General features: G+C 39.2%; 4 protein-coding genes across 5 annotated transcripts in view; 3 read left to right on the top strand and 1 right to left on the bottom strand.

Moving 5' to 3' along the window:
- Positions 1-555: 555 nt before the first annotated feature.
- Positions 556-12,660, top strand: itpkcb (inositol-trisphosphate 3-kinase Cb). Its single transcript, XM_057348019.1, has 7 exons — positions 556-1,581; positions 8,263-8,356; positions 8,473-8,686; positions 8,887-9,091; positions 9,861-9,962; positions 10,334-10,405; positions 10,518-12,660. Exons 1-7 carry the CDS (start codon positions 571-573, stop codon positions 10,722-10,724), a joined length of 1,905 nt encoding a protein of 634 aa, XP_057204002.1. The 5' UTR covers positions 556-570; the 3' UTR covers positions 10,725-12,660.
- A 128-nt stretch (positions 12,661-12,788) lies between these two features.
- Positions 12,789-15,566, bottom strand: actmap (actin maturation protease). Its single transcript, XM_057348020.1, has 7 exons — positions 15,286-15,566; positions 14,912-15,097; positions 14,762-14,830; positions 14,539-14,663; positions 14,187-14,316; positions 14,037-14,107; positions 12,789-13,913 (listed from the first exon to the last, which is right to left on the bottom strand). Exons 2-7 carry the CDS (start codon positions 15,082-15,084, stop codon positions 13,525-13,527), a joined length of 957 nt encoding a protein of 318 aa, XP_057204003.1. The 5' UTR covers positions 15,085-15,097; positions 15,286-15,566; the 3' UTR covers positions 12,789-13,524.
- Positions 15,567-15,722: 156 nt separating this feature from the next.
- Positions 15,723-17,959, top strand: snrpa (small nuclear ribonucleoprotein polypeptide A). The gene is made up of 7 exons (XM_057348126.1): positions 15,723-15,812; positions 16,115-16,191; positions 16,293-16,465; positions 16,549-16,719; positions 17,125-17,301; positions 17,372-17,460; positions 17,751-17,959. Exons 2-7 carry the CDS (start codon positions 16,119-16,121, stop codon positions 17,908-17,910), a joined length of 843 nt encoding a protein of 280 aa, XP_057204109.1. The 5' UTR covers positions 15,723-15,812; positions 16,115-16,118; the 3' UTR covers positions 17,911-17,959.
- A 2,812-nt stretch (positions 17,960-20,771) lies between these two features.
- The window catches only part of LOC130563286 (protein jagged-1b), a 39,125-nt gene continuing 35,875 nt past the window's right edge, over positions 20,772-24,021 (top strand). For both annotated transcript variants that reach the window (XM_057348732.1, XM_057348731.1), the window contains exon 1: positions 20,772-21,480. In XM_057348732.1, coding sequence (XP_057204715.1) covers positions 21,322-21,480 — 159 coding nt within the window. In that variant the 5' untranslated portion in view covers positions 20,772-21,321. The remainder of the gene's footprint in view (positions 21,481-24,021) is intronic.

Raw genomic sequence — 24,021 nt, 5'->3', positions numbered from 1 at the left:
CGGGAGGGAGACAAATATCGAGATGGACCACAAGAACTAAGTTTAAAACTTAGATACACCTTCATAAAGTTATTGACCTTTATCCCAGCTATAAAAGCATTATGTTTTATAATATGCAATCACGATAAGTCACATTATCTTCAAATGACTACGTTTGTTTTAACGATTCCCCGTGATGTAGCCTAGCCTATATGATATTGAAATATGGCAGTTCTGGTAAATGCTTGAATCGGATTGTTTGGAAAAAGCAACTCGTGTTAGCAAATTACATATGTGACTATATGTTTGGTTTTGGTTCTCCTTTTAAAAAGGGATATGAGTTGGATTAATATATAGATCGATTTTTGAAGTGTTGTGTTTTAGGTGAATCAGAGTATCGTGGTGACTGATATTATTGATTTTTTTTACTTGTCATGTTACTGCCATAAGAAACTGTGCGTCATATAGTTGTTATCTTTGTTCATGTTGCTTTCACAGACAGATCAGTCATGACTTTTGACAGAGTTGCGCGTTCGACAGTGGGCGTGGCGTTTAAATGGCTTCGTGTGAGTGATGTGTACGGTGTGCAGAATGGGCCAATCCTTCAGTAGCAGCAGCAGTAGCGGCGGCGGTCACAACGCAGCTCAAGCTAGAGCTAAAAAAGTACGCGTACGAGGACTTGTTTGTTTGACAAAAACCGGTGACCGGTTAGACGACAATTCGATGAAAACTAAGGAGCTCCGAAGCGTTCACACGTGCTGGCAGGACAACTCGAAAGTGGGAAAGTGCGCGGATATAAGCACACATACGCCGAAAGCGTTGCTTTTGAACGAGCGTTCTTGCAGCAAGCAACATGTGCGTGAAAACTTGACACTTTTGAAAGGGGAGACGAGCTTATCGATCGATGCGAGCTTTGGTTCCGTGTCGGATTCCCAAAGCGGAGAGAGCGAAGGACTGCGGGGAGAGAACCATGAGTGTTGCGTCTTACGGGTGGACATGGAACGAGTGTCGGAAGGAGTTGCCGTGACTCCGGGCGCGGGTTCGAGTGCGATCGAGTGCCTGAACACGCCGGACTGTGTCGCGGTAGAGGCTACGAACTGCGTGTTTAGTTGTTCGTCTCGGTTAGATAAAGAAATGACCAAAACTCCTGGTGTCACTTCTGCACCGGGCGCGCTAAAAACCTCAGTGCCGACTTGGCGATGTGACACGTTTAAGCACGGAGAGGAGGACCAGCCTCTCTCTAGTCCCGTGGAGCAAGTCGCAAGCCCGTTCACAGGAACTATTCCTAAACTTATAGTAACTCATGATGATTTAGATCCTGGTCAAGACAGTCCGCAAATAAGTGATCTAACGTTAAGCATGGGTGGGTTTTCACTGGACTTGCATCACGATGAGGACTCGCCCTGCTCGGACAGCGGATGCGGAGGCTCTCCTGCGCCCTCTCTGTTCCACAGGAAACTATCCAGCTCCTCATCTGCAGGTTTATCCTCTGCATCATCGTTTGAGGAGTCGGAGGATGATTTCACAGGGAGTGACATAGAGACCAGCAGTCTGTCCCCCAGTATGTGCAACATGTTTGTCAGGCCGGATGAATTAGGAGGGGTAGGTATCTTATTTTGCCATGTCATTCATTTTAGATTTTTGTTTGTTTGTTTCAAGTGGTAGTGTAGGGCGCTTTATGAAGTGTTTGTGTATTAACATAATATCACATGATGTTTTTTAGCAGTTTATCATGTGATCTTGTGCTTCCTGTTGTCCACTGATATATCCCATCAGGAAAGCACATTGAATATGGCTTTATGGTTGCCAGTATGGCCTTTTCAACAAAACATGCAACAAAAACATGAAATGTATGCATTATTGCTGGCTGCATAACGATTAATCGCGACTAATTGTTTGCAGAATAAACGTTTTTGTTTACATAATATATGTTGGTGTACTGCGTGTGATAATTATGTATATATAAATACACGTACATGCATGTACTGTATATGATTAAGACATATGTAACTTTTGATATGTTTTATATTTATATATATAATTTATATTATATATAAATATTAAATATATTTTTTCTTAAAATCATGCATCCATGTGTGTGTATTTATAAATACATAATTATCACACACAGTACACCAACATATATTATGTAAACAAAAACTTTTATTCTGCAAACGATTAGTCGCGATTAATCGTTATGCAGCCCTTAATTATGTTGATGTACATTGCTTTGTTTTTAAAACTGGACCTTGTCTGGTATCTCATTGACTTATATATCATAGTGCTGATAAAGGGTTTATCTCGGACACATTGGTATGCTCCTTTTTAGTTTCAGTTGTTTTCTGACACAAAGCTTCCAGTTTGAAAATAGTTTATATAGCTGGAATTTGTTGGCCTTTGGAACAGTTGACTGGTGGAGACTCTCGGCAGATGTTTTTATATGCGTGGTTCAGTAATTTACTACCCGAGAAGAAAGTGAAAAAGGGCATAGTGAGTAATATAAACCTAATGTAGGCTAAACTGAGCTTTTTGATATAAATTGGATTCAAAATGCACTGAAACTCAGGGCTTTCAAATGTAGTGACATAATTTCCGAAGGTTATTTCCACAACACATGGTTCCAGACGTTCATAAATGACAAATGGTGCAGTCAGACCCCTGTGACCACACATTCCAGCTAGGAAAATCCCAAATTCTATAGGAAAATCTCCAGGAATTGTGTTAGACAACATGTTCGGGCAAGGTTTGTCCTGGTGATTCATTCATCCTAATTGTTTCCTGATTGCACAGTGAGTACCTGTACATCTAATGAGACCTGGTTGCTTTTGATGACCTCTATCTGAATAAAACCTGTTGACAGATTAGTAAATCGGAGCACTGAGTCATGTGAATCAATGATTGTTATTCTACGTTTTGGTATAGAGCTTAACACACTAGTAATACCGGGATCATGAGCTCAATTTCCAGAAATCCCGCATTCTGATACCTTGACTGAAATGACAGTAAGTTTAAATAGTTTTATATTGAAGCATTTTTAAGGTGTCTTACAGTGAATGTAACTTAAATATTGGCCTGTATCAAAAGATAACGTTAATATTGATATGCTTTTCGGTGGAAAGTATTGGTATCAAATAGAGTTATTCGAAAAGTTATATTAGGAATTTGTTGCTTTGTTAAACAGGACTATTAAGTAATTCAAACAACAGGGCTGATATCTTATGACACACATACATGCATTGTTTTCTTCTCATGAGCACTTCCGTGCTCATTTTACATTGCTTTCTCAATCTATCCCGTTCCTCCGTGAATCAGGATGAATCAGTCTGGACTGGAGACAGTGATTGTCAGGAAATGACTTGCTAAACTTATTGTTTTCCTAGTTTATCTTTTTTTGTCGCCGTTTAAACATCCTTTTTATTACCCGTCTTACTGGAATGCTTGATCCTGATGGGAAGATCACTACACTTTGGAGTCAAGTATTTTTAGAATGACCACCAAGCTGTAAAATGCCCACTGTAATATACAATAGTATTCTGTAGTTTTAACTGTTGTAAATGGAAATAAAGTAGATATAGTAAATTTTAAAAACACTATACTAGTATCTAGGAATTGTACTGCAGTATAGTAAATACTTTTGTATAGTATTTTTTCATGTGGACTGTGGAAGTGTTTCAACATTTCTTTGTGGTAATAAATGACCAAACATGACCTTTTTACATCAGCTGCTGACATCCACAGCCCTCTGCACACACATACGCACATTCTGATGCCATCTCTGAGAGACACTATAGAGATTATGTCATGGAAAATTAAGTTGTGGGCGGTTCCTTCGTCGCTAAGTAACCATAAAGCCATATATGGCAGTGCTTCTCGTTTCTCTTTTCATCTCTTTCTCAATCTATGTCGCTCCATGTTTCAGTGGTCTTGACACCAAAATGACCAAAAAATAGTTTTGCTATTGTGTGTGTGTGTACTAATGACTTGATTTCCATAATGTTTCAGTTTGTCTGACAAAATGTTTGTTTGACAGTTGTTTGGGCCAAATGCAGAAGAAATCATACAGCACTGCTTTCACTGCTGAAATTCATATCTCAAACATGCTTTTATTTCACCATCTCTCACACAAAACAGAACACTTCATACACAATACCAGCATGCAAAGTGTTAGAGAAAGTGTAGTAACTAGCTCTCTGCTTTCCACGATGTTTCTGATTGGCCTGATTTCTCTGGTGTGAAGTTGCTGGACAGGTTTATCACCTTTGTAATGAAAATGAGTTTCTGGGCTTTAGAATCTTCTTAAAGAGAGAGTAAAACAGATGAAAGGAACAACAGGGTGGGGAGAAGTGGAAAAATGGATGGCTACAGTGGGGGAGGAGGTGGGTAGTGGGGGTGGGTGGGGTTTTTACAACATATACGAATACTAAAAGACCGAAAAGTGCATTTATTATATTTGATAGTGCTGTTTTCTAAGGCAAGCTTAACTGTTGCTCATATTTTCTGTCTGGGATTTTTCTTAAAGAGCAAAACCTGACTCGAAACTGTGCACTATCTGTGAGTAAATGACGATGTCTCTCATCACGTGACTTGTTGAGAAATGTGCTATTGCTTTCCTAAGTGATATACCAAATGAACTAATTCCTTACACTCGAATAGATGGAGGGGTCCTGGGAGGGTGGGCTTTAGTCAGTAAGTTCTTGAACACTTCAGCAACCACATATCACTGTTTTAGAACTTCAGTCATTGCAGTGTTTATTTGATATTTTCTGTATTTCTTTGCTATTGTTTGTAAATGACAAAGATAGTAAGAGATTGTGATGGGTGTGTGTGGTTATATATAGCTGTTTTGTGTCACACGTTCTTTGAAAGCTAATGAAGAAAGTGCTGTTAGTGGATTAGAGCAGTGGTTCTCAAACTGGGGGTCGTGGCCTGCTGGGGGCCGCCAAGATGGTTCCAGGGGGCCACAGATTTTGTGGCATTTTAGAAATATAGATATTTATCATAAATTTTGTGCAATCAAACATCAGAAAAACAATGCCACCAACCAAAAGAATTGATGTTTTAGCATTGTTTAACTGAATATTTTGAATATATTGAAATTTTTTAAGATTATAAGTCTTTATTTGCTGCAAAGCAATGCACTCTACACAAAGGGGGCCTTACAACAAAAAAGTTTGAGAACCACTGGATTAGAGGCAGGGAGAGTAGATAAGATGTGTCTGAGAAATGAGAGAGCATTAACTGATGAGATGGAGATGGTGAGAGGCCCCAGAGGTCCATATGAGGATGAGCGAGACCTGAACATCACAGAGAAGAGAGGGCGATCTCAGCAGTACGTTAACCAGTGCTGCACGTCGTGTGATGTGTTTTAAACTCTTCAGTCTGTTTCCCGGATGCGAGTGTGGTTGTAGGGTAGTGCTGGAGTCGTGTGTGCTTGTGTAATGTGTGTGCTTTTATGGAGTGCATGTGCTTTTGTTCAGATCATTTTTGGCAGCAGGGAGTTCCTGTTGTTTAGGTAACCGATTGCATGTAAACACACTGTAGGTGTGAAGTGAATTTAGAAATCTGCAAATCCTTTTAGTTGTTGATATTGTAGATCGATAGTATGGACTAAAAGAGCAGTATTAAAGGAACAGTACACCCAATAAAAAAAAAAAATTCTGTCATCATTTGACACAAATCTATAGTTGTTACAAATCTATATAAATGTCTTTGTTCCGATGAACACAGAGTAAGATATTTGGAAGAATGCTTGTAACCAAACAGTTCTTGCCCACCACTGACTACCATTGTAGGAAAAATTGCTTTATACATTTCTTTGTTCTGCTGAACATAAAAGAAGATATTTTGAAGAATGTAGGAAAGCAAACAGTTACCATTGTCAATTTTCCTACTATGGTAGTCAGTGGTGGCCGAGAACGGTTTGGTTACAAGCATTCTTCCAAATATCTTTCTCTGTGTTCATCGGAACAAAGCAATTTGAACAGATTCTCATTTTTTGGCTGAACTGTTCCTTTAACCTGACACATGGATCTGGTTCGTGTGTGTGGACTTGGTTTTTATATGTTAGTGGGGACCTAAACCTGAATGCACACCAACTCATGGGGACCCGTGTCACTGTGGGGACCAAAATTGAGGTCCCCACGGGCACAAAACCTTATAAATTGTACAGAACGATAATATTTGAAAATCTAATAATGCAAAAAGTTTTCTACGATCTTTAGGTTTAGGGGTTGGGTTAGGGGATAAAATATACAGTTTGTACAGTATACAACTCATTACGCCTATGGACTGTCCCCACGGAGATGATAAAACATACGTGTGTGTGTGTGTGTGTGTGTGTGTGTTTGTCCTTGAGATAAGTCAACGAGAAGATGGAGCAGCTCTGTTTGTTAAGGGTGTGACCTTTGACCCATAGATTGATCTCATTGGAACATCTCACACGGCTCGGTCGTTGTCACCGTCCGTGACAACAGTTATTCTAGTTATTATTATCAGGAGTGGTAACCATAAATTAGTTCAGTGTGTTGTAGCATGTCATATTGGCTTATTAAATATTATCTAAGCATAAAACATGTTATTTGCAAAAGTTCTTTAACCATTGTTGATGTGATCGATTGGGTTTGTAAGCAGATAATGGTAGTCTGACTTTTTTACCTTGCATTTTTCTGGGCTTACGTTGAACACAGTACATGCTGTGAGATGTCAAACAAACAAAGAAGATGACTGTGTGAAGTATCGTCTGTCCCCCGGGGTGGACAGGAAACGGATAGACTGAATTACATCTGTGTGTGTGGAGAAGGAGCAGTGGACTAGTGAGAGCAGATGTCGAGAGGTGTGAGAGACTGCGGTCGGTGGGTAGATGAAGGGAATGACTGTGTGTAAAGAGAAGATAAAAGAAGTTAAGCGGAGTCCAAAAGTCTGAGCTAACTGACAAGACTGCTTTTTTATAGTTTATTACTCAACATTTGTGATCCTGTAGCTCAATCGCTAGAGCATTGCATTGCAAAAGTCATGGGTTTGATTTCTGTGACACAAAAAAAGGTATAGCTTGAAGTCACTTTTTTTTATATGTTTATTGCTTTTTAATTAAACAAACATAACTTCACAAATTATAACAAACAGCATTCACATCATTTCAATCATCAAAAAAAGGAATGGAAACAGACAAACAAACAAAGAAAATAATAATAAAATACATAAAAAACACACATCTTTAAGGCCTCCTATTACAGGACACAAATTATACGTATTCTTACATAACTTCCGTTATCCCATTGAACATGTCTTCATTCTCATTTTCTATAAAAGTTATAAAGGGGTTCCAAGCATCTTCAAAAGCTTTATATTTTCCTTGAATTAATATACGTTATTTTTCTCCATTGACATATTTAGTACCATCTCTCTAAACCACCTCTGTATTCTTGGTGCCTCTAGCTTTTTCCAATGAAGTGCAATAAGGCGTTTAGCTTGCAAAATACACATAGAATTAAAATGTATTCTCTTGATTTAAGATTATTAGGATATAAATGTAATAAAGCTTCTGTAATAAAGTCACTTTGAATAAATAATGTACATTTTTATTTTTTAGCAAAAAGGGACATTTTCAGAGAGGAAAAGTTGAAAAATATATTGGAATTTCACATTTCCACATTGCAGCAAAGGTTTGCAACCAACCCAGGCTTTTGCACTGGCACCCACATACCAAAAAACCAAGCTCCGCCCACTCCACAAGTTTGTGCATATAAGCGTCCTTTTAAGGTTCACACGCGCTGCAGGTATGTAGGGTATGCTCAAAGCTGCCATATCATGTCTTGGAAACATTTTTTTTCCGGGCACGGCTTAAGTTGTTTCCGTATTCCTGTGAGAACAAATGATAAAAGAAAGCAAGTGAAGGTAAAAGCTTGAGAGGAATCCAAGACATCATGAGATAGTTTACCAGTGTGTATACAAACAGTTATGTAATTTTCCACATTCTTACATACACCTGATGAATCAGAGACAAATACTTATTTGCGTCAGAGCTCCAGTGTTGACCTTGTTTTTCTGATAAGTCCCCTCCCTGAAACTTTAATACCCATGACCAAAAAAAGCATTTGGTTTGTTTAGCATCAGTTTATGGTTTTTAGGTCAGTCTCACAAGATAAAAGCCTTTCGATGAGCAAATGCAGTATATTGGTCTCATCTGAACTAATATATCCAATAAAAAAACATATATCTATCTAATAATAATATCTAATATTATCATTCATCCCGAATCTGATTGTGTGTTTTCTTTGATTTCAGACTAAATCGTGGCGGAAGATAAAGACCATGGTGCACTCTCCATTTGTGTCCTTTAAGAAACGTTATCCTTGGGTTCAGCTTGCTGGCCACGCAGGTATTAACACATCCCGTTTATTATCCCTTCACTCTAAATAAAGAAAAACAACATAACGGCCGGCATTATAACGAACCCGACAAAATTCACACATTTTTTCCTGTGTGTGTGTGAAGGAAATTTCCAGGCGGGTGAGAACGGAAAACTGTTGAAGAAGTACTGTCAATGCGAGCAACTGTGCCTTCAACAGCTGATGAATGATAAACTCCGACCATTTGTACCTGGTTACTATGGTGTCGTGCAGCACAATGACCAGGATTACAACTTGATGGATGATCTGCTGGCTGAATTTGACTCTCCTTCGATCATGGATTGCAAGATGGGAAGCAGGTGAGGGAGAATAGATTAAAAAATAAAAGTAGTCCAATGAAATTCTGTGAAAATTTGCTTCGAAGTCACATGTGAGCACGTATAGAAAGAAGATACTACCATCTGCACGTTCACACGATCAGGCTGCAAGAAGCAGGAGGGTGGGTAATACATGAGGGCTGTGATCAGTTTGATTGACGGTTCGGTTTACTTTACCACAGGACGTACCTGGAGGAAGAGCTTATGAAGGCCCGTGAGCATCCTCGCCTGAGGAAGGACATGTATGAGAAGATGGTAGCCGTGGACCCAAGCGCTCCCAGTCCTGAGGAGAGAGCCCAGCAGGCCGTTCTCAAACCAGACTACATGCAGTGGAGAGAGACGCTGAGCTCAACAGCCACTTTAGGCTTTCGAATAGAGGGCATCAAGGTGGGAGATATGACACTGACTATCACTTGATCTTGTGACCTGAGGCAATGCAAAATGGAACGTTTTTTTTTACTGTGTATATTTTACATCAGTGAAATATGACTGGTTATCTGTTTAAAGCATTAGGCTATAGTCTTTTTTAAAACATGCAAATATTTCTATGCAGGAATAAATGGTGGTTACAACAGATGTTGCAGCTAATTGCAACTCTGCTATTTACCGATAGTTTGACTATCATTTGTAATCTGCAGAATGTTTTTGGTCTCATTATTGTAAAATAAGGTTCTATACATTTAACATTGGTTGATGCATTAGGTGCATAGCAATGACCAGTCTTTTTTTTACAGCATCTATTAATTTGGTTAATTTATAAATGAAGAGTTTGGTTCCAAAATGAGATGTTAGTTAGCTGTATTTTTTTATTTATTATTAGTTAATATGGTTTAAATCAAAACAAACCAACTGCAGTTTGATTGATATTAATTGGAACACACAATAAAAAAACATGATTTTTGATTTTTTTTTAAACTGAGACATCTCATTTTGGAACCAAACTCTTCAAATATACGTCCGTCAGTTCATGTTAGTTCATAATACATTTTTTTAATATATATATTTTAATTAAATTAAATATTAGCACAAATAAACTCAAACCACATGCAATAAATGCTTTAAACATAGTTCATTGTTAAGTTAGTGTTAACATATTATACAGTGTTGTCGCTTTTTTTACACAGAAGCATAACCATTACATGTTCCCTCTTTTTAGAAAGCAGATGGTACCTGCAACACCAGCTTTAAGAAAACCAAGTGTAAGGAGCAGGTGATGAAGGCCTTGAATGACTTTGTGGATGGAAACACACAGTTACTGGTTAGTTGCTCCTGAAGAAATGTTGGTTACACTTTGTTGTGCAGTATGTGTATTTACAAAACAAAATATTTGCAACTACATAAAAAGTGCTTGTACATGAAGACAGTTGAATAAAGTGCTACCAAAATGTTCATTGCTCTTATATTTCCTGTTATATATTCATCTTATATAGTAAATTCCTATTTTATATAATGCCAATGAATTTTTGTGTTGTATGTTGAGTGATGGGTGGTGTATGTAGTTGATTTTGTCTATATTGATTTATTTGCTGTGGGGTTAATCCTTCATCTGTGTAAACTAAGGACTGAACCTTTTATTGTGGAATGGACAGTTTGAAACTGATTCTCATTCTTCTTCTACTGTTTGTTTAGAGAAGTTACCTGCAGAGACTGGAGGAATTACGCTGCGTTCTAGAAATATCAGACTTCTTCAAGACGCATGAGGTGAGGAGTTGGTTCGTTGCATGCCTGCACTAAAACATCTCCGGAATTCGTTTTTCGTAAGCTCAAAAAGTGTATCCCATTCATTTGAAGAAATCCTTCTCTTTATTTCCAGGTGGTTGGGAGTTCTTTGCTCTTTGTGCATGATGCTTCCGGCCTGGCCCGAGTCTGGATGATTGACTTTGGTAAGACAGTCAAACTGCCATCACCCCAAACCCTTGACCACCGCACGCCCTGGGCAGAGGGAAACCGAGAGGACGGGTACCTGTGGGGTCTGGACAATCTGATTCAGATCTTCGGTGAAATGTTGCAGAACTCTTAATCCCGGTCCTGATGGATGCGTTGTATCTGGTTCAAACCTGAAGGACATAGAGGATCGATGGGTCTGTTCTTCTAGCTGGAGGTGCACGATGGATATTAAACCTGAGATGACCGTGCTCTTTGTCTCTGTGCTGTTGGGGGAGATGCAAAGACAACCATTTACAAATGGATGGAAAACTGGAGCTGTTGGCCAGAATTTTGAAATTCAGTGGTCAGCAAAGTTTGCGTTGTTCTGTGTAGAAACTCCACAAGAGTCAAAATACACTGATACTGAATGAGAACAGACAGTGAAGAGATACAGACGAGGATCAACTACATGATGTCTGTTTTGTTTTTTAAGGGCACACAGACATGTTTATTCTTTTAAGAATATTTGCTTAGTTTTCATGTGCTTTTTTCTCTTTTTTTTACCTTAAGGTATGTTGACAACACTATTAGACTGGAAATTTGCTTTGTTCATTTGTCTATTTGGGTTTCCACGGTTATGTAAATAAGTTATTTAATTGTATTGACGGTGCTTTTTATAAGCTTTATATGTTTATATTTTTAACATTCTGGTTTTGTTATATGATTATTTAGATTTAGTTTCAATTCACTTTATTTCCATAATCGCTATCATGTCTGTAACGTCTATTAATATTCTGCAGGAACTGAATCATGGAAACGTTTTAATTTTGAAACTGTTCAGTTTACTATATAAAGATATCAAATGTAAGTGTAGATAGAAGTTAAACATTAAATTACTATCAAATAGCAGAATTTGACTGTCAGTAAGGTAGTCTTACTTTTGGAAATTTTTACTTCAACACTATCTGTCTTTCATGACCGTGAGAATGAGGATGATCAAGGGTTCTCACCAGGATTGAATTTAGTCTATTTAGTGACCAGATAGCACAGAGTTAGCATTCTTCAATACAGCCACGGTTACAAAAAATGTGTAACAAGCACACCCACATTATATCGTTGTTTTGTCTTGTGTTTTTGATGCAGTAGTTTAATCTGTTAAATTAATTTTGTGCTGGTTGAGTTGCTTTTTGAGGTGACCTACCGGCCACCTGACTGCAGTGTTCACTTTGTGTTGTCTTGGTTTAGTTTATAGGATACGTTAGGATATATATATCAAAATATCACTTAATTTACACAGAACAAATTTGACAAATTAGCTCCACAATCTGGTGGAAAGTTTGTTGATATGCATGAGAAGCGTTGTGGCATTTTTGGTTGCTCAAATTTGGTGCTGTGGTCAGTAGAAACATTTCCTGCTTTCATCAGGCCACAAGCTGTTATTCTTAAAAATTTAATTGGAACACATAATAAACATAAAATATCCTCTTGCACAACACCAAACCCACGTTATTAATGTTTAAAAATTAAAATCCGGTCATCATTTACTCACCCTCTTGTCATTTTAAACCTCTATGACTTTCTTCTGCAGAACACAAAAGAAGATATTTTGAAAAATGTTGTTAACTTTGAAATGACAAAAGGGTGAGTAAATGATGACAGAATTTTTTATTTGGGGTGAACTATCACTTTAACCCTCCTGGCCTGTTTGACGTCACCATACGTCATGATCTTTATTTTTTTTGTTTGGCTTAGATGTTCTTTTGACTTGAGCAGGCCTGTACGTGTCAGTTGGTTAGTCTGTCAACATTCCGACATTCCATGTCTCTGTATTTTTCCTGTCTGTGGAGACAATGACTTTGAGACTCTTCTTGAAACCCATTGCCTTCTTTAAAGTATTACGTATTGTTCAAATGGCTTTTTGGAGGACATTTTTATGAGAATGAGAACTGGATGCATTGCTTTGGTGGGTTGTTGGGCCCATTCAAAACAGTGTGAGTGTTGAACTTGCCGTCTCCTATGTGTGCTCAGGTGTACTTCAATGTCTGTTCTCTTGAAAGCCAATCCAATAAACTGGAACTGTTATTGTTTAATATGTTTCGGCGGTTTCATTTCCTTATTCACCATTAATTTAAGAGAATGATTGCAGATACATCCAATGATTATGGGCTTAATATATAAAATATCATTTTAACTTGAGAATGAGGGCGAAGGTACAAGCAGTTACCCTTGCAATCAAAACGACTAATATCTGGATTGCAAGGGTATCGTAAATGCCATATTCTGGTGGTGTTTCCTTTGGCGTAATTTCCGGTTCAGAAAAGCTCTTCCTTTACACAACGTATGACTTGAGTAGTTCTGAAACTTTGGGATTACATCATAAAGACAAACATTTTGTTCTTTTGGATAGCAGTAAATGACATATTTGTGTTCAGGAAATCATGTTGAGCAACATATTTGGTTTGTTCTGACCTGAATGTTCAAGCTGAAACTTCTTAATAGAGCCTCACATGAAGCAAAGATACTAAACCAAAAAGTTAATGGTGAAATTATTTAAAGTGCTACATAAACATTTAATGGGGAAGCAAGAAATCCCAAAACAGAGAATGCATCTAAAAATGGAGAACATGTCATTTTTATTCTTTCAAACAGGCTCTGCATTGTGCAAAATAAATTCATTTTATACTTTTATTTTACTTTGTAAAACTTTTATATAGAGAACAATAAAGCGATAAGACAAGAGTACAGATTGTGTGCAGATTCTGTTTAAGCATATACAATTCTTATAATAAACATGATTACACTTTTCCAAAAATTTTGTAAAACTTCTACTAAACTTTAGTAGAAAGACCTTATTACTTTATTGCAGACACCAGGTCATAACTGTGAGGTCTGTCCTTTAAATTCATCTTTAATATCTTTACATTGTAACTATGAGGACATCTAGTGGTTGATGTCTAAAACACAGGTGTCACAATCCACTGGCGACCCCACAAGTCTTCTGTGTTATTTCTGATCAGGCAGGAGTGCTTTGTGTGAAGTAACACCACCTCACCTGCGAGACCCTCCTGCACCCCGCCAGAAGGAAGCACATACTGTGTCCCATCATTGACCCTCTGAGGGTCCATCTCTTTGAGCTGGGTGTTACTCTGTGCCACTGTCTCAAACTTCCACAGCTGGTAGCGTAGGCTCTTTCCCTGTTTAGCCAGAACATACACTTCTTCAATACGGTCAGTTGGCCAGGAGACACAGGCTCCGTTGTGAGACAGATGCAGCCAGGGAAGCGTGATGTCAGGCGGGAAGAGTTTGCCGTCCACACACCCCTGACTTAAGCCCAATAATATACCTGGATAAATATTGATAGATTGAAAATGAGCTATTTTAAATTTTATCCTTAAAGTATAATTAAATTGTCACTTATAAATGAGTTTTTTGTTGTTGTTGTTAATTGTTCGTTATTCAGTCTTACCTGAGACAACTGCCCAATGGGCTTTGTGGCCATTGCGTAGACAGGGCTCATGATTAAAATCCTCATCATATCTGTGCCAATGCAGTCAGGGAAAAAATACATTCTATAGAAATACAAACATCATTAAATTTTCACCGGTAGCAAGGATACGGTACGAGAACAGGCTGTCCGCTAGAGAGATGTTTCAGAATGATGGTAGTGTTGTCTGTCATCATGCCCCCAGATAACCTCTGAACTCTGCACCCGCATACTTCTTCGGCCAGCTTGGCCATGTCACTGGCTAATTCAAAACAAAAAAGCTGATAACTCGCAAAACCTTATAGCATTTAAAAAAGTGTTTTTAATTTATAAACATTCTTGACAGAGTTCCCAAAGAGTATTTTCTGTTTCTTCTACATGCTCGGCAGAATAACTTCCATTAATCCAGTAAAACACAAAACTGCGGTGACGTTAATAATATTTTGTCCATATATAACAGTTGTCCTTTAGTTACTATAAGTACCAGAAAACATTTCTCCTTGTGCGGTGTATCCTTTGTCTTTTGCAGTTTGGACCACTGTATCCATGGAGACGATCTTAGGAGGCTGCAGTAAATGAGCTGCCATCCATAAGGCCACAAGGCCACATCTTGACATACATAGAAAAGTTATAAGAGACATGATCAGTACAACAACCGCAAGGCAAAGTAACAAAAGTGATGTTTAATTTGGGTCATGGTAACTTACTGTGGCCCATCTTGAATGAGTGATGGCACATACTTATTGAACAGCAACCACTGTACATCCTTTCTGAAACTTCAGGGAGAAATTGTATAGTAAAACTGAAGGTAAAGAAAAAGGTCTGTTTCACACGTGATTTTATTTTAAACCTGTTACCTGCTTTGTCTCTGTCCTATAATTATCTTTGCTTCTTCATAGTCTCCGTCCACTGGACTCTTTCCTTCAGCAATAGCCTGGTAAAGTTTCTTCTTGCTGGACCCTGAGGGAGTCAGTGATAAGGGTGGGGGAAGTGGGGGTGGAGGAGGTGCTGCAAGCTTCTGCGCTGACATACTGACATTCACACTAGAAAATAAATAAAAAGAGAAAGCTTTAAATGACAATATTCACTAGTATAGTAACGTACATTACGTTAAACGGTGTCATCATGAGCATGGTATTACAAGACAGGTTATCTAATTAAATCGGCATCAAAATGACGCTATGAATACGCACGATGTTTATATAATATGATCATATAAAATGAGACGAACCCTCGCCACCGTTGACAATTTATTTCTTTGTTTTCCAGGACATGGCTGTGATCCCTAAGTTACTTCACCGGTGCGGTAAAAACAGGGTAACGTTACATAGTGAATACCAAATAAGGACATGCATTCATGGTAGTGAGAAAGTCAATTAAAATAAAACAGGCGCTCAGTCAAACACATTTCAACATCATGCACGTCCTGTTTACAAAACAAAACTATATTTATTAACGTTTCCTATAATGACTAGAAAATGCATTTCTAGTTTCTGTTCAATAATGTGACACCACCCGAACACAATACAGTGTAACACGATCCCGATGACCCGCCTCTATCCAAAGCAGTACCCAATCATACGTCGCTTAGCGCCGGAAATTCCGACCAGACTACCAATCAAGCGATTAGTCAGAAGATCTTCTGTCCAATCAATTCCTCATATTTTTAGAGAGGCGTGTTTTTAAGGCGGAAGTTGTGTGCTTTTAATATTCCGTGTGCGTTAATTCATGTTTGCAGTCGACCGCCTTTCTTTGAATGTAAGTAAATTTTCCCTTTTGTTGTTGATTTTCAGTTTTATTTTATTTTGAAGTTCGCGTTATCTGTAGCTGGGTTTTGTCGTTGTGTTAGTTGGTTTAGTTATCTGTTTAGGAAGTGGAGGGCTTTTGAACAACGAGGTCGATCAGTCGTTTTTAATTGTACAAATAACGTAACGTTACAATTAAATACACATCGTTTCTTATTGTCTCCGTATGGGGTCTTTTTCTCTCCGTTTATCAATTACCTGTTTGTGTTTTATTACCTGAAAACGTTTAATATCTCTTATTTGCCTTTCTTCCAGAATCATGGCTGGCCAGGAGATGCGTCTCAACCACACCATTTACATCAACAACTTGAATGAAAAGATCAAAAAAGATGGTATTGGGCGGTCTTTTAAACTAGTTTGTCTTGCTTGCTTTACCGTCACCCTTCTGTTCATGTTCTGATCGATTTTTTTTGTCTTTTACCTCTTTTATTAGAACTGAAGAAGTCGCTGTATGCTATATTCTCACAGTTTGGTCAAATCCTGGACATCCTTGTTTCTCGTACACTGAAAATGAGGGGTCAGGCCTTTGTGATATTTAAAGAGATAAACAGTGCTTCTAGTGCTCTCCGGTCTATGCAAGGCTTCCCATTTTACGACAAACCCATGGTATGGTATATTATTTCAATATTAAAAATATAACATGTCAAATTGAGCTATTATCTGTGTCTAAATACTTTTGTCTACTTCAGCGCATTCAGTATTCAAAGCTGGACTCTGACATTATTGCCAAGATGAAGGGTACGTATGTTGAGCGAGACCGTAAGAAGGAAAAGAAAAAGCCCAAAGCCCCAGAGACATCTTCTGGAAAGAAAAATGCTGCTGCCACAACTGCCATGGCTGGAGTACCAGCAGCTATGCCTGTAAGTATATGTGGTGGTTTTAACATGACATTTTTAAAAGGGGCAGTCCTGGCCTAATGGTTAGAGAGTGGGACTCGTGACCAGAAGGTTGCCGATTCGATTCCCAGGGCCGGCGGGTAACGACTGAGGTGCCCTTGAGCAAGGCACCTTACCCCTACTTGCTCCCCGGGCGCTGCAGTGATAGCTGCCCACTGCTCCGGGGGTACGTGTGTTCACCACTTGCTGTGCGTGTGTTCACTACTCTCTGGATGGGTTAAATGCAGAGGTCACATTTCGGGTATGGGTCACCATATCTGACTAATAGGTCACTTTCACTTTTTTTCACTTTTAAAATGTTGATTGCTTCTGATTTTAAACTAGTTAAGTATTGCTTATCAAATGTACAATGTTTTTGGGACTTTAAAGGGAATGCAACCCATGAGCCAAGCCCCTCGCATGATGCCAATGCCCGGCCAGCCTCCTTACATGCCTCCCCCTGGTATGATGCCGCCACCTGGCATGGCACCTGGACAAATGCCTCCAGGTGCAATGGCACCAGGCCAGATGATGCCTGGGCAAATGCCCGGCCAGATGTCACAACAGGTATGAGTTTGAATTGGAATAAAGCTGGGGTTTGGTTTTTGGTTTTGTTTTAACATTTTTTTCCCTGTAGGTTTCAGAAAACCCTCCCAATCACATCTTGTTTCTCACCAATCTTCCAGAGGAGACCAACGAACTTATGCTGTCCATGCTTTTCAACCAGTGAGTATTTACATGCCATGCTTGTAAACCTAGTTTGTTCAGTGCTGTGGGGTTTTTATTTTGCTGGGTTGGTGACCTTAGACAATCCTCATAGATTACTCGTAGAAATAGTTCTTTATGCTGCAATTACCTTATATAAATAGTGTTGCTTTCAAATATTTAAAGGTATCATGTTTATGAATTTTTTAGGAAAGCTCATGGATGAATAAATTGAAGACGAGAACAAATGTTGTGCTATTTGTAGCAAAGTATGTGTAATTTTCTTAATGAGGATGTCTCTTTTGTCACAGGTTCCCTGGGTTCAAAGAAGTTCGGCTCGTCCCTGGTCGCCACGATATCGCCTTTGTGGAGTTTGATAATGATGTGCAGGCCGGTGCAGCCAGAGAAGCTTTGCAAGGCTTTAAGATCACACAAAGCAATGCTATGAAAATATCTTTTGCAAAGAAATAAGCCATGTGTGCAAAAATACTCACTCATACATGCAAACAATTTGAAAAATGCCCGTTTCCCATAGACCTGCCTTTATACTTGCATTCAGGGTTTTTATGGGAGTCCTCATACACCATTCTTAAAGGAAGATGGACTGTTAATTTGATCTTTGTTGGGATTTGCTCCGTTATGTTTGTACTGGACAATACAAGGTAAGGAGTAAGTGAAGGTTCATTTCCATTGCTGCATCTTTTTACTGATGTTTCCAATTATTTGAGATGGTTGACTTTGAGTTTGTATGTATCTGCATTTTATTTTTTACTCCAATTGTCTTCTAAAGCATTGCACCCAGAGTCTGGTCCCCAGACACTGTACCTGGAGCTTTGTTCTTTTAATTAAATGTTTTGTTTTAAAAAAATTTTTCCTCATTGAATGAGACATAGCATACACATGCTGATATGAAACAAATATTTCAGATTTGTGGTTGGATGAGTTGTTCTTAAAGTCTTTAAATGTGTGTCAAGCTAATTTGCTACTACGTGTGTTGCGGTGGGTGTCACAAAGTGCAAACTGTTTCTTTGCGCAAGACATGAGGGATTCATATACAGGCATTTGTGGTCATAAATTGAGTGATGAATGAAAGTGAAATGAAAGCAGATTTAATGTTTTATACAGTTTTTGTGGCCATTTTTTAATGCACATTCTGTCTGTTAGATTGCTTTTGATGGACAAATAACTCGCATTCTTTCTCCATATTGTATTGGAGGTAATTAACTTTAAGGAAATATATTATATCTAATAATTACGAGCTATGTCATAAGGCATGTCTTTAGTTGTGTTGTGACCTAAATGACGAGGTCAACTTCTTTTTTGAATAGGCTGATGTGCATGCCTCATTTTTCCCAAGTCTTTGCACACGGCCTTGAGAAAAACCTGACCTTAACTGCTGGTGGGTGTGTTTCATGCGACTGGCATCATGCCTACCAGTTTGTTGTCCACCAACACTGCCCCCTTTGAGTCACAGAACAGACACACATCTCATCCCAGGGAAGTGTGGGACACAGCTGTCCTCACACATGTCATATGACCAACGACAGGTTGGTCAGTTTGAAAAAATAACACATTGCACATTGTATTATCACAGTGCCTTGTTTTAAATCTGTTTACCCACATTGGAAATGGGTTGAAGTGTGTTTATAGACTGTGTCTGGGAATAGTTGGTTTTTCGTAAATAGTTTACGATAACTGTATATTTTTAACATTGGCTTCATACATTTTCAACTTTAAGTCCCGAGTTGCAGTTCAGACTATGACCAGAAGATGGCAACACATCTCCAAACAGCAGTGCTGTCAGATGAGCACAGGTGTAAACCAATAGCCGTATGAGAGACTGGACCCGTCAGAGCATCGACTTTTAACATCAGCTCTCAGGCATCTATTAAAATGAATTAAAATTCAGTTGGTATCGGGGTCAGCGGCACTCTATGCTAATCTCAGCCGGACGTGAAGAGCCCTCTGTTCTGACCCTGGGTCAGTCCGCTTTGGGAAATAACCGGTTGGTAGGCATGTGCGTCCATTCCGCCGGGGTTAGGGGTGGAAACAGGATTCAGTCAAAAAAATTGGCTCATTATATTTTCTGCATAAAGCAGTTGCTTTGTGTGGTAGCATGTGCAGCCATGCCTTCGAAGACATTGAAAACGAGTGAATTTTTTCCAATAAGTCATGCCAATCATTTCAAGAAAATAGAACATGTGTTGTATGATTTCTACTAACCATGGCAGATACCTTTTTATGTATTGTAAAACCATAGTCTAATATAGTAATATAGCAAGTTCTGCTCAAAAACATTGTTAGTAGGCTATACACTTTTACATTACTACTATTTTAACTGGACATTTTACTATAATAACTCCATGGGTAGATTTTTGGAGACGATAACTTTTTGCTAGGGCATGGCATGCAGGGCAAAATTATTGTTTTTATTAAATTTTCAGTAAATGTGTAGTAACCATGTTTTTGGTGTTATCTTTTGGTCATTATTTACCATGTTAAAACCATGGTTAATTTGTTGTTATCATGGTTAACCATGTTTCCTTTCTGTAGTAAAACCATAGTTCATTATATAAATCAGAATGGCATATATGGTATAACGACGGCAATGACCAACTATCATTATTGGAAATACGCTTTAATGTAGTTATTTTTACACATTTGTAACCCCATAAACATAGGCCTACTAGAAGTGCATTAAATGAGTTTATTTCCAGTGTATTCTAGAGTTTCGAGGCAGTGTGTGTGGTCCTTACTGTAAACAAAAAATATAAATCCTACAAACTAACAACCATGCGCATTCATTTTGGAAGCAGCAAGGACCCCACAAACATTGTGAATAGTCCGGTTTGGGTTTACAGTTTAACCCAACGACCTAATGATGATTCAGAAAAAACACACCGCCTCCACTTTGGTGATGCGACCATAATGAACATGCGCACTGAATGTATCCAGTCTCTGACTGTGTCTTTTGTCCTGTTTAACAGACTCTTAATTGGCGCCGTGGCTCTTTGATCACGCAGATTAAGTGAAATGTGAGAGCCATTATTCCTGAACAGCCGTGGGAATACACATGGAAACAAACCACAAGCAAAAATGTCCATACTAGTGTATTACAGGTCCGCTGAACGCGTGACAACAGAAAATCGATTAAAAGTTTAATTTTCTTTTTAAAACCGTTAGTAATTAATGTACTGTAGTAATGATCACAACTGGGTAGGGGTGTTTTTTTCTCTTCCTACGGACTTTTTTCTGACTGAATCCCCAAATACTAATGACGCGTTAATTAATTGCCATCAGGATCCAAAGGGAATACGGACAAGGTGGCGGGTATTCCCATTCAGAGGACACACCCTCTGTCAACTCTAACTGCTAGTGTTTCCCACGGTGATGTCTGCTTGCGCAGAAAAGCGCACCATCGCTCATCGTTCGCTCTTTCCTGTGCGATTTCACTTCGCTTTCATCACAGGTTTATAATTTGTCGCTGCGCCAAAGGCATCGGAACGAAACAGCCCAGCCGTGCGCGCACGGAGGTTACGCCAGGGTAAAGAACTGCGCTTTCAGTGGGTGGGAAAGTAAATGAGATGAAAACTCAGGTCAGTGAGCCAGCAGGTCGGGCATTCAAAGCTTCTTAACCGTGGCAGGTGGAAGAAGGAAGAGCTAGAGGAGGAGGAGGAGGTGAACCCACCCTGGACTCCGCACGGAGTGTGGAAAGCACCGGTGTGCGAGACAGATAGGTGGTCTGACCATCTACCCGTGCACCGCTTACCAAAATTAGTTTTGCTCATTTTCACGCAGTTCTCTTCGAGATGGACAGATTAACAGTGTATAAGCGTCTTTAAGCAGGAGGTGCTGTTCCGTACGCGCAAAACAAGTCAGAAAATGTCTGCAGTGAGAATGTACAGGGACCGAAAGAGTTGGCACTCCTGGGAGAAATCGGGTATGGACAGAAGGAGTGATGTTAGGGCGATGATAAAGGATGTAGACCGGGGACAGCAATGGACCGTGATCTTTCTGGTGTCGCTCGCTCTGCAGCCGCAGGTAAGCCGCCGATTACGCGCTATTTCCAGCCGCCCTGCCTTGACCTTATTCACGATTGTTTTTGTCCAAAATACTGTCAAAAGACTTTCCTTGCGGGTAGTGCAGTTTTTCTACTTTATGACCTTTTATAAAAGATTTGCACACATTTGGAAGAGAGACCTGCGCTTTTCTGCCACCTTTTGGAGACACCTGTTGTTCCATCTTTCTTTGTTGCGCGCTGCTCTTGTCGCTCCTATGGGTGTGTTGCTCTATTTTTCATACGGATATTTTATTCTCACACGCTCAGTCTTGGTCAATCTACAGTATATCTGACGCATACGGGAATGTGTTATTGTAAAACTGTGTTTGTGTCCATAAACTATATATTTACACTAATAGAATTACAAACAAACCTAAAATATTTGTGTGTACATTTTTGTACAAGAAAGACAATCATTCCTCATTTACTTCATTTATATTGCATTGTTTGTCTGTTTTGAGAGAGGCTTATTGTTAATTTCATTATGTTTACATTAGGCAGTTAAGTAGCAGCCATGATGCTTTTATAAAGAGAAATGACTCTCTTTGTGGTCTACACATGCTACACATCCCACCCCAGCCACCTACTATTCAGGGCTACGAGGTCTCCGCTGGGATTGTTGGCCTGCTGTTGAGGGCAGACCCTTGGTATGGAAACCCTTTGAGTTCAAAGACTTTATGTGGGTTCTGGTGGGTCACTGCTGTATGAACAAACCAGTCTTGACACTGAGTGTGAAACCGGCAAATATTTTGTTTGAGCAGTTGTTTGCAATGAGTGCTTTGATTCTGGAAAGCTTTGGAGATCCTTGGATAATATCGAAATACTTTTTTCATAGTGTGCTGTGGTATGCAGACAGATTTTCCCCCCATTGACTACCATAGTAGGAAAAATACAATGGGAGTCAAAAGTTCCCTAGAACTGTTTGCTGTCCTACATTCTTCAAAATGTCTTCTTTTGTGTTCAACAGAAAAAGAAAGAAAAATAATAAAGTATTTTTTCCTACTATGGTAGTCAATGGGGGGGGGGCACAATCTGTCTGGTTATAAGCATTCTTCCAAATATCTTTCTCTGTGTTCATCAGAACAAAGAAATTTATACAGCTGTTGAACAACTCGACGGTGAGTAAATGATGACAGAATTTTCATTTTTGGGTGAAGTATCCCTTTAAAGGATGGAAAGAATGATTCCTGGTTAGATCAGGAATGGACAGTAATAAAGATTATAGAAGAGTTACTATAGCTTTGGTGCATTTGGAAAAGGCATAATACAGTGACAGTTGGCCGATCCCAGTCTTTCAATCTGGTATTTATCCTCATAGAAATGAACGGTAAATATGTTCGGCAGTCTTTTTTGTTTTGAATAGCAGCATCCCTTTGTGTCTGATGTCGGCTCGCCGCAGTTCTGCGTGAATCTTTGAGAGGTTTTAATGTCTCGGTAATGAGCTCTGTGATGCAGCTCCACAAGAGAGCCTGCTGAAATACAGGTATGCCAGGAATGACCCTGGCAGAGGATCGAGGGAGAGGAAGAAAGAGAGATGGAGAGTGATGGCCGGTGGTCTATCTGCCGAGTGTTTGATGTGTCCATGTTTTGGGAGCAGGAATGGGACAACATGCCATGATGGAACAATGGGAGGACAGTGCAGCCATTCAGCGGCCCTGCTGAGATGTGGGGTTACAGGGAGAGGACAGGCACCACCGAGTCTTACTGTCTGACCCTGCCCGGAATGTCTCATTCACAGGAAAATCTGTCCGTGTGTGTGTTTGCCTCGAAGTTTTGCTCTGTATTATTCTATTATAAATAAAAAGTGTCTCACATAAGGCAGGTTGGACACCCACTGATTCTATCATTTTCAAAAAATGATTTTTTATCATTTTCTGCAGTTGAGAATAATAGCAAAGTTATAAAATCTATTATAGAAAACCAAAATACTCTCAATAGATCAAAACTAATGTTTGTCTGCATCTTTTCCCAAATTACAGCGCTGCATGTCCTCTCCACCTGCTTTATGATGTTCGTCCTGGGATCATTTCAAAAGAGTCGTGTAGACATTCTGGTCGCCTGCCTCAATTTATTTGATTTAGTTGCAAACAGTTTGGAAAAAACTATGTTTTCTCTGATGGTGAGAGAGAACCTGAAATGCCCTTCTGCAGAGCTTTACAGCGCATGTGTGTGTGTCCTGTCCTCCCACCTGAGAAATTCAGAGATGAATGGCAACAATGAAGATAGGAAAGTCCGAACATAACATTGAGCGAATGAGAAACCTGTTCCCAAGTGAAATAGCGAGGAGAAAAAAACGCTAGAGGTAGCGAGGGAACGATAAGAGCCGTGTTGTAAATGTCTTTTCCCTGAGGAAAGAGAGAGAAAGGCGAGGGGTATTGAGATAGGAAAAGAACAGAGGAAAAGGACGGGGAGTGAAAGAAAGACATAAAGAAGGAAGGAAGGAAAGAAAGAAAGAAAGAAAGAACAAGATGAGGTAAATAACCAGCGGGTAAAAGGTTGAGATAATGAAGTGAAACATGTGT

This window comes from Triplophysa rosa, linkage group LG12 (genome assembly GCF_024868665.1).
Source record: "Triplophysa rosa linkage group LG12, Trosa_1v2, whole genome shotgun sequence".
NCBI lineage: Eukaryota > Metazoa > Chordata > Actinopteri > Cypriniformes > Nemacheilidae > Triplophysa > Triplophysa rosa.
This window is presented reverse-complemented; position numbering and strand designations above follow the sequence as displayed.

What these genes read in the sequence shown, in the direction of transcription:
- itpkcb (XM_057348019.1), top strand. Translation starts at nt 571, where the DNA reads ATGGGCCAATCCTTCAGTAGCAGCAGCAGTAGCGGCGGCGGTCACAAC. An exon ending in TCAGCTTGCTGGCCACGCAG is followed by an intron (nt 8,357 to 8,472) that starts GTATTAACACAT and finishes GTGTGTGTGAAG; the next exon opens with GAAATTTCCAGGCGGGTGAG. An exon ending in GATTGCAAGATGGGAAGCAG is followed by an intron (nt 8,687 to 8,886) that starts GTGAGGGAGAAT and finishes ACTTTACCACAG; the next exon opens with GACGTACCTGGAGGAAGAGC.
- snrpa (XM_057348126.1), top strand. Translation starts at nt 16,119, where the DNA reads ATGGCTGGCCAGGAGATGCGTCTCAACCACACCATTTACATCAACAAC. An exon ending in TGAAAAGATCAAAAAAGATG is followed by an intron (nt 16,192 to 16,292) that starts GTATTGGGCGGT and finishes CTCTTTTATTAG; the next exon opens with AACTGAAGAAGTCGCTGTAT. An exon ending in CTGTCCATGCTTTTCAACCA is followed by an intron (nt 17,461 to 17,750) that starts GTGAGTATTTAC and finishes CTTTTGTCACAG; the next exon opens with GTTCCCTGGGTTCAAAGAAG.
- actmap (XM_057348020.1), bottom strand. Translation starts at nt 15,084, where the DNA reads ATGTCAGCGCAGAAGCTTGCAGCACCTCCTCCACCCCCACTTCCCCCA. An exon ending in ATAGGACAGAGACAAAGCAG is followed by an intron (nt 14,831 to 14,911) that starts GTAACAGGTTTA and finishes TTCTCCCTGAAG; the next exon opens with TTTCAGAAAGGATGTACAGT. An exon ending in CTCATTCAAGATGGGCCACA is followed by an intron (nt 14,664 to 14,761) that starts GTAAGTTACCAT and finishes ATGTATGTCAAG; the next exon opens with ATGTGGCCTTGTGGCCTTAT.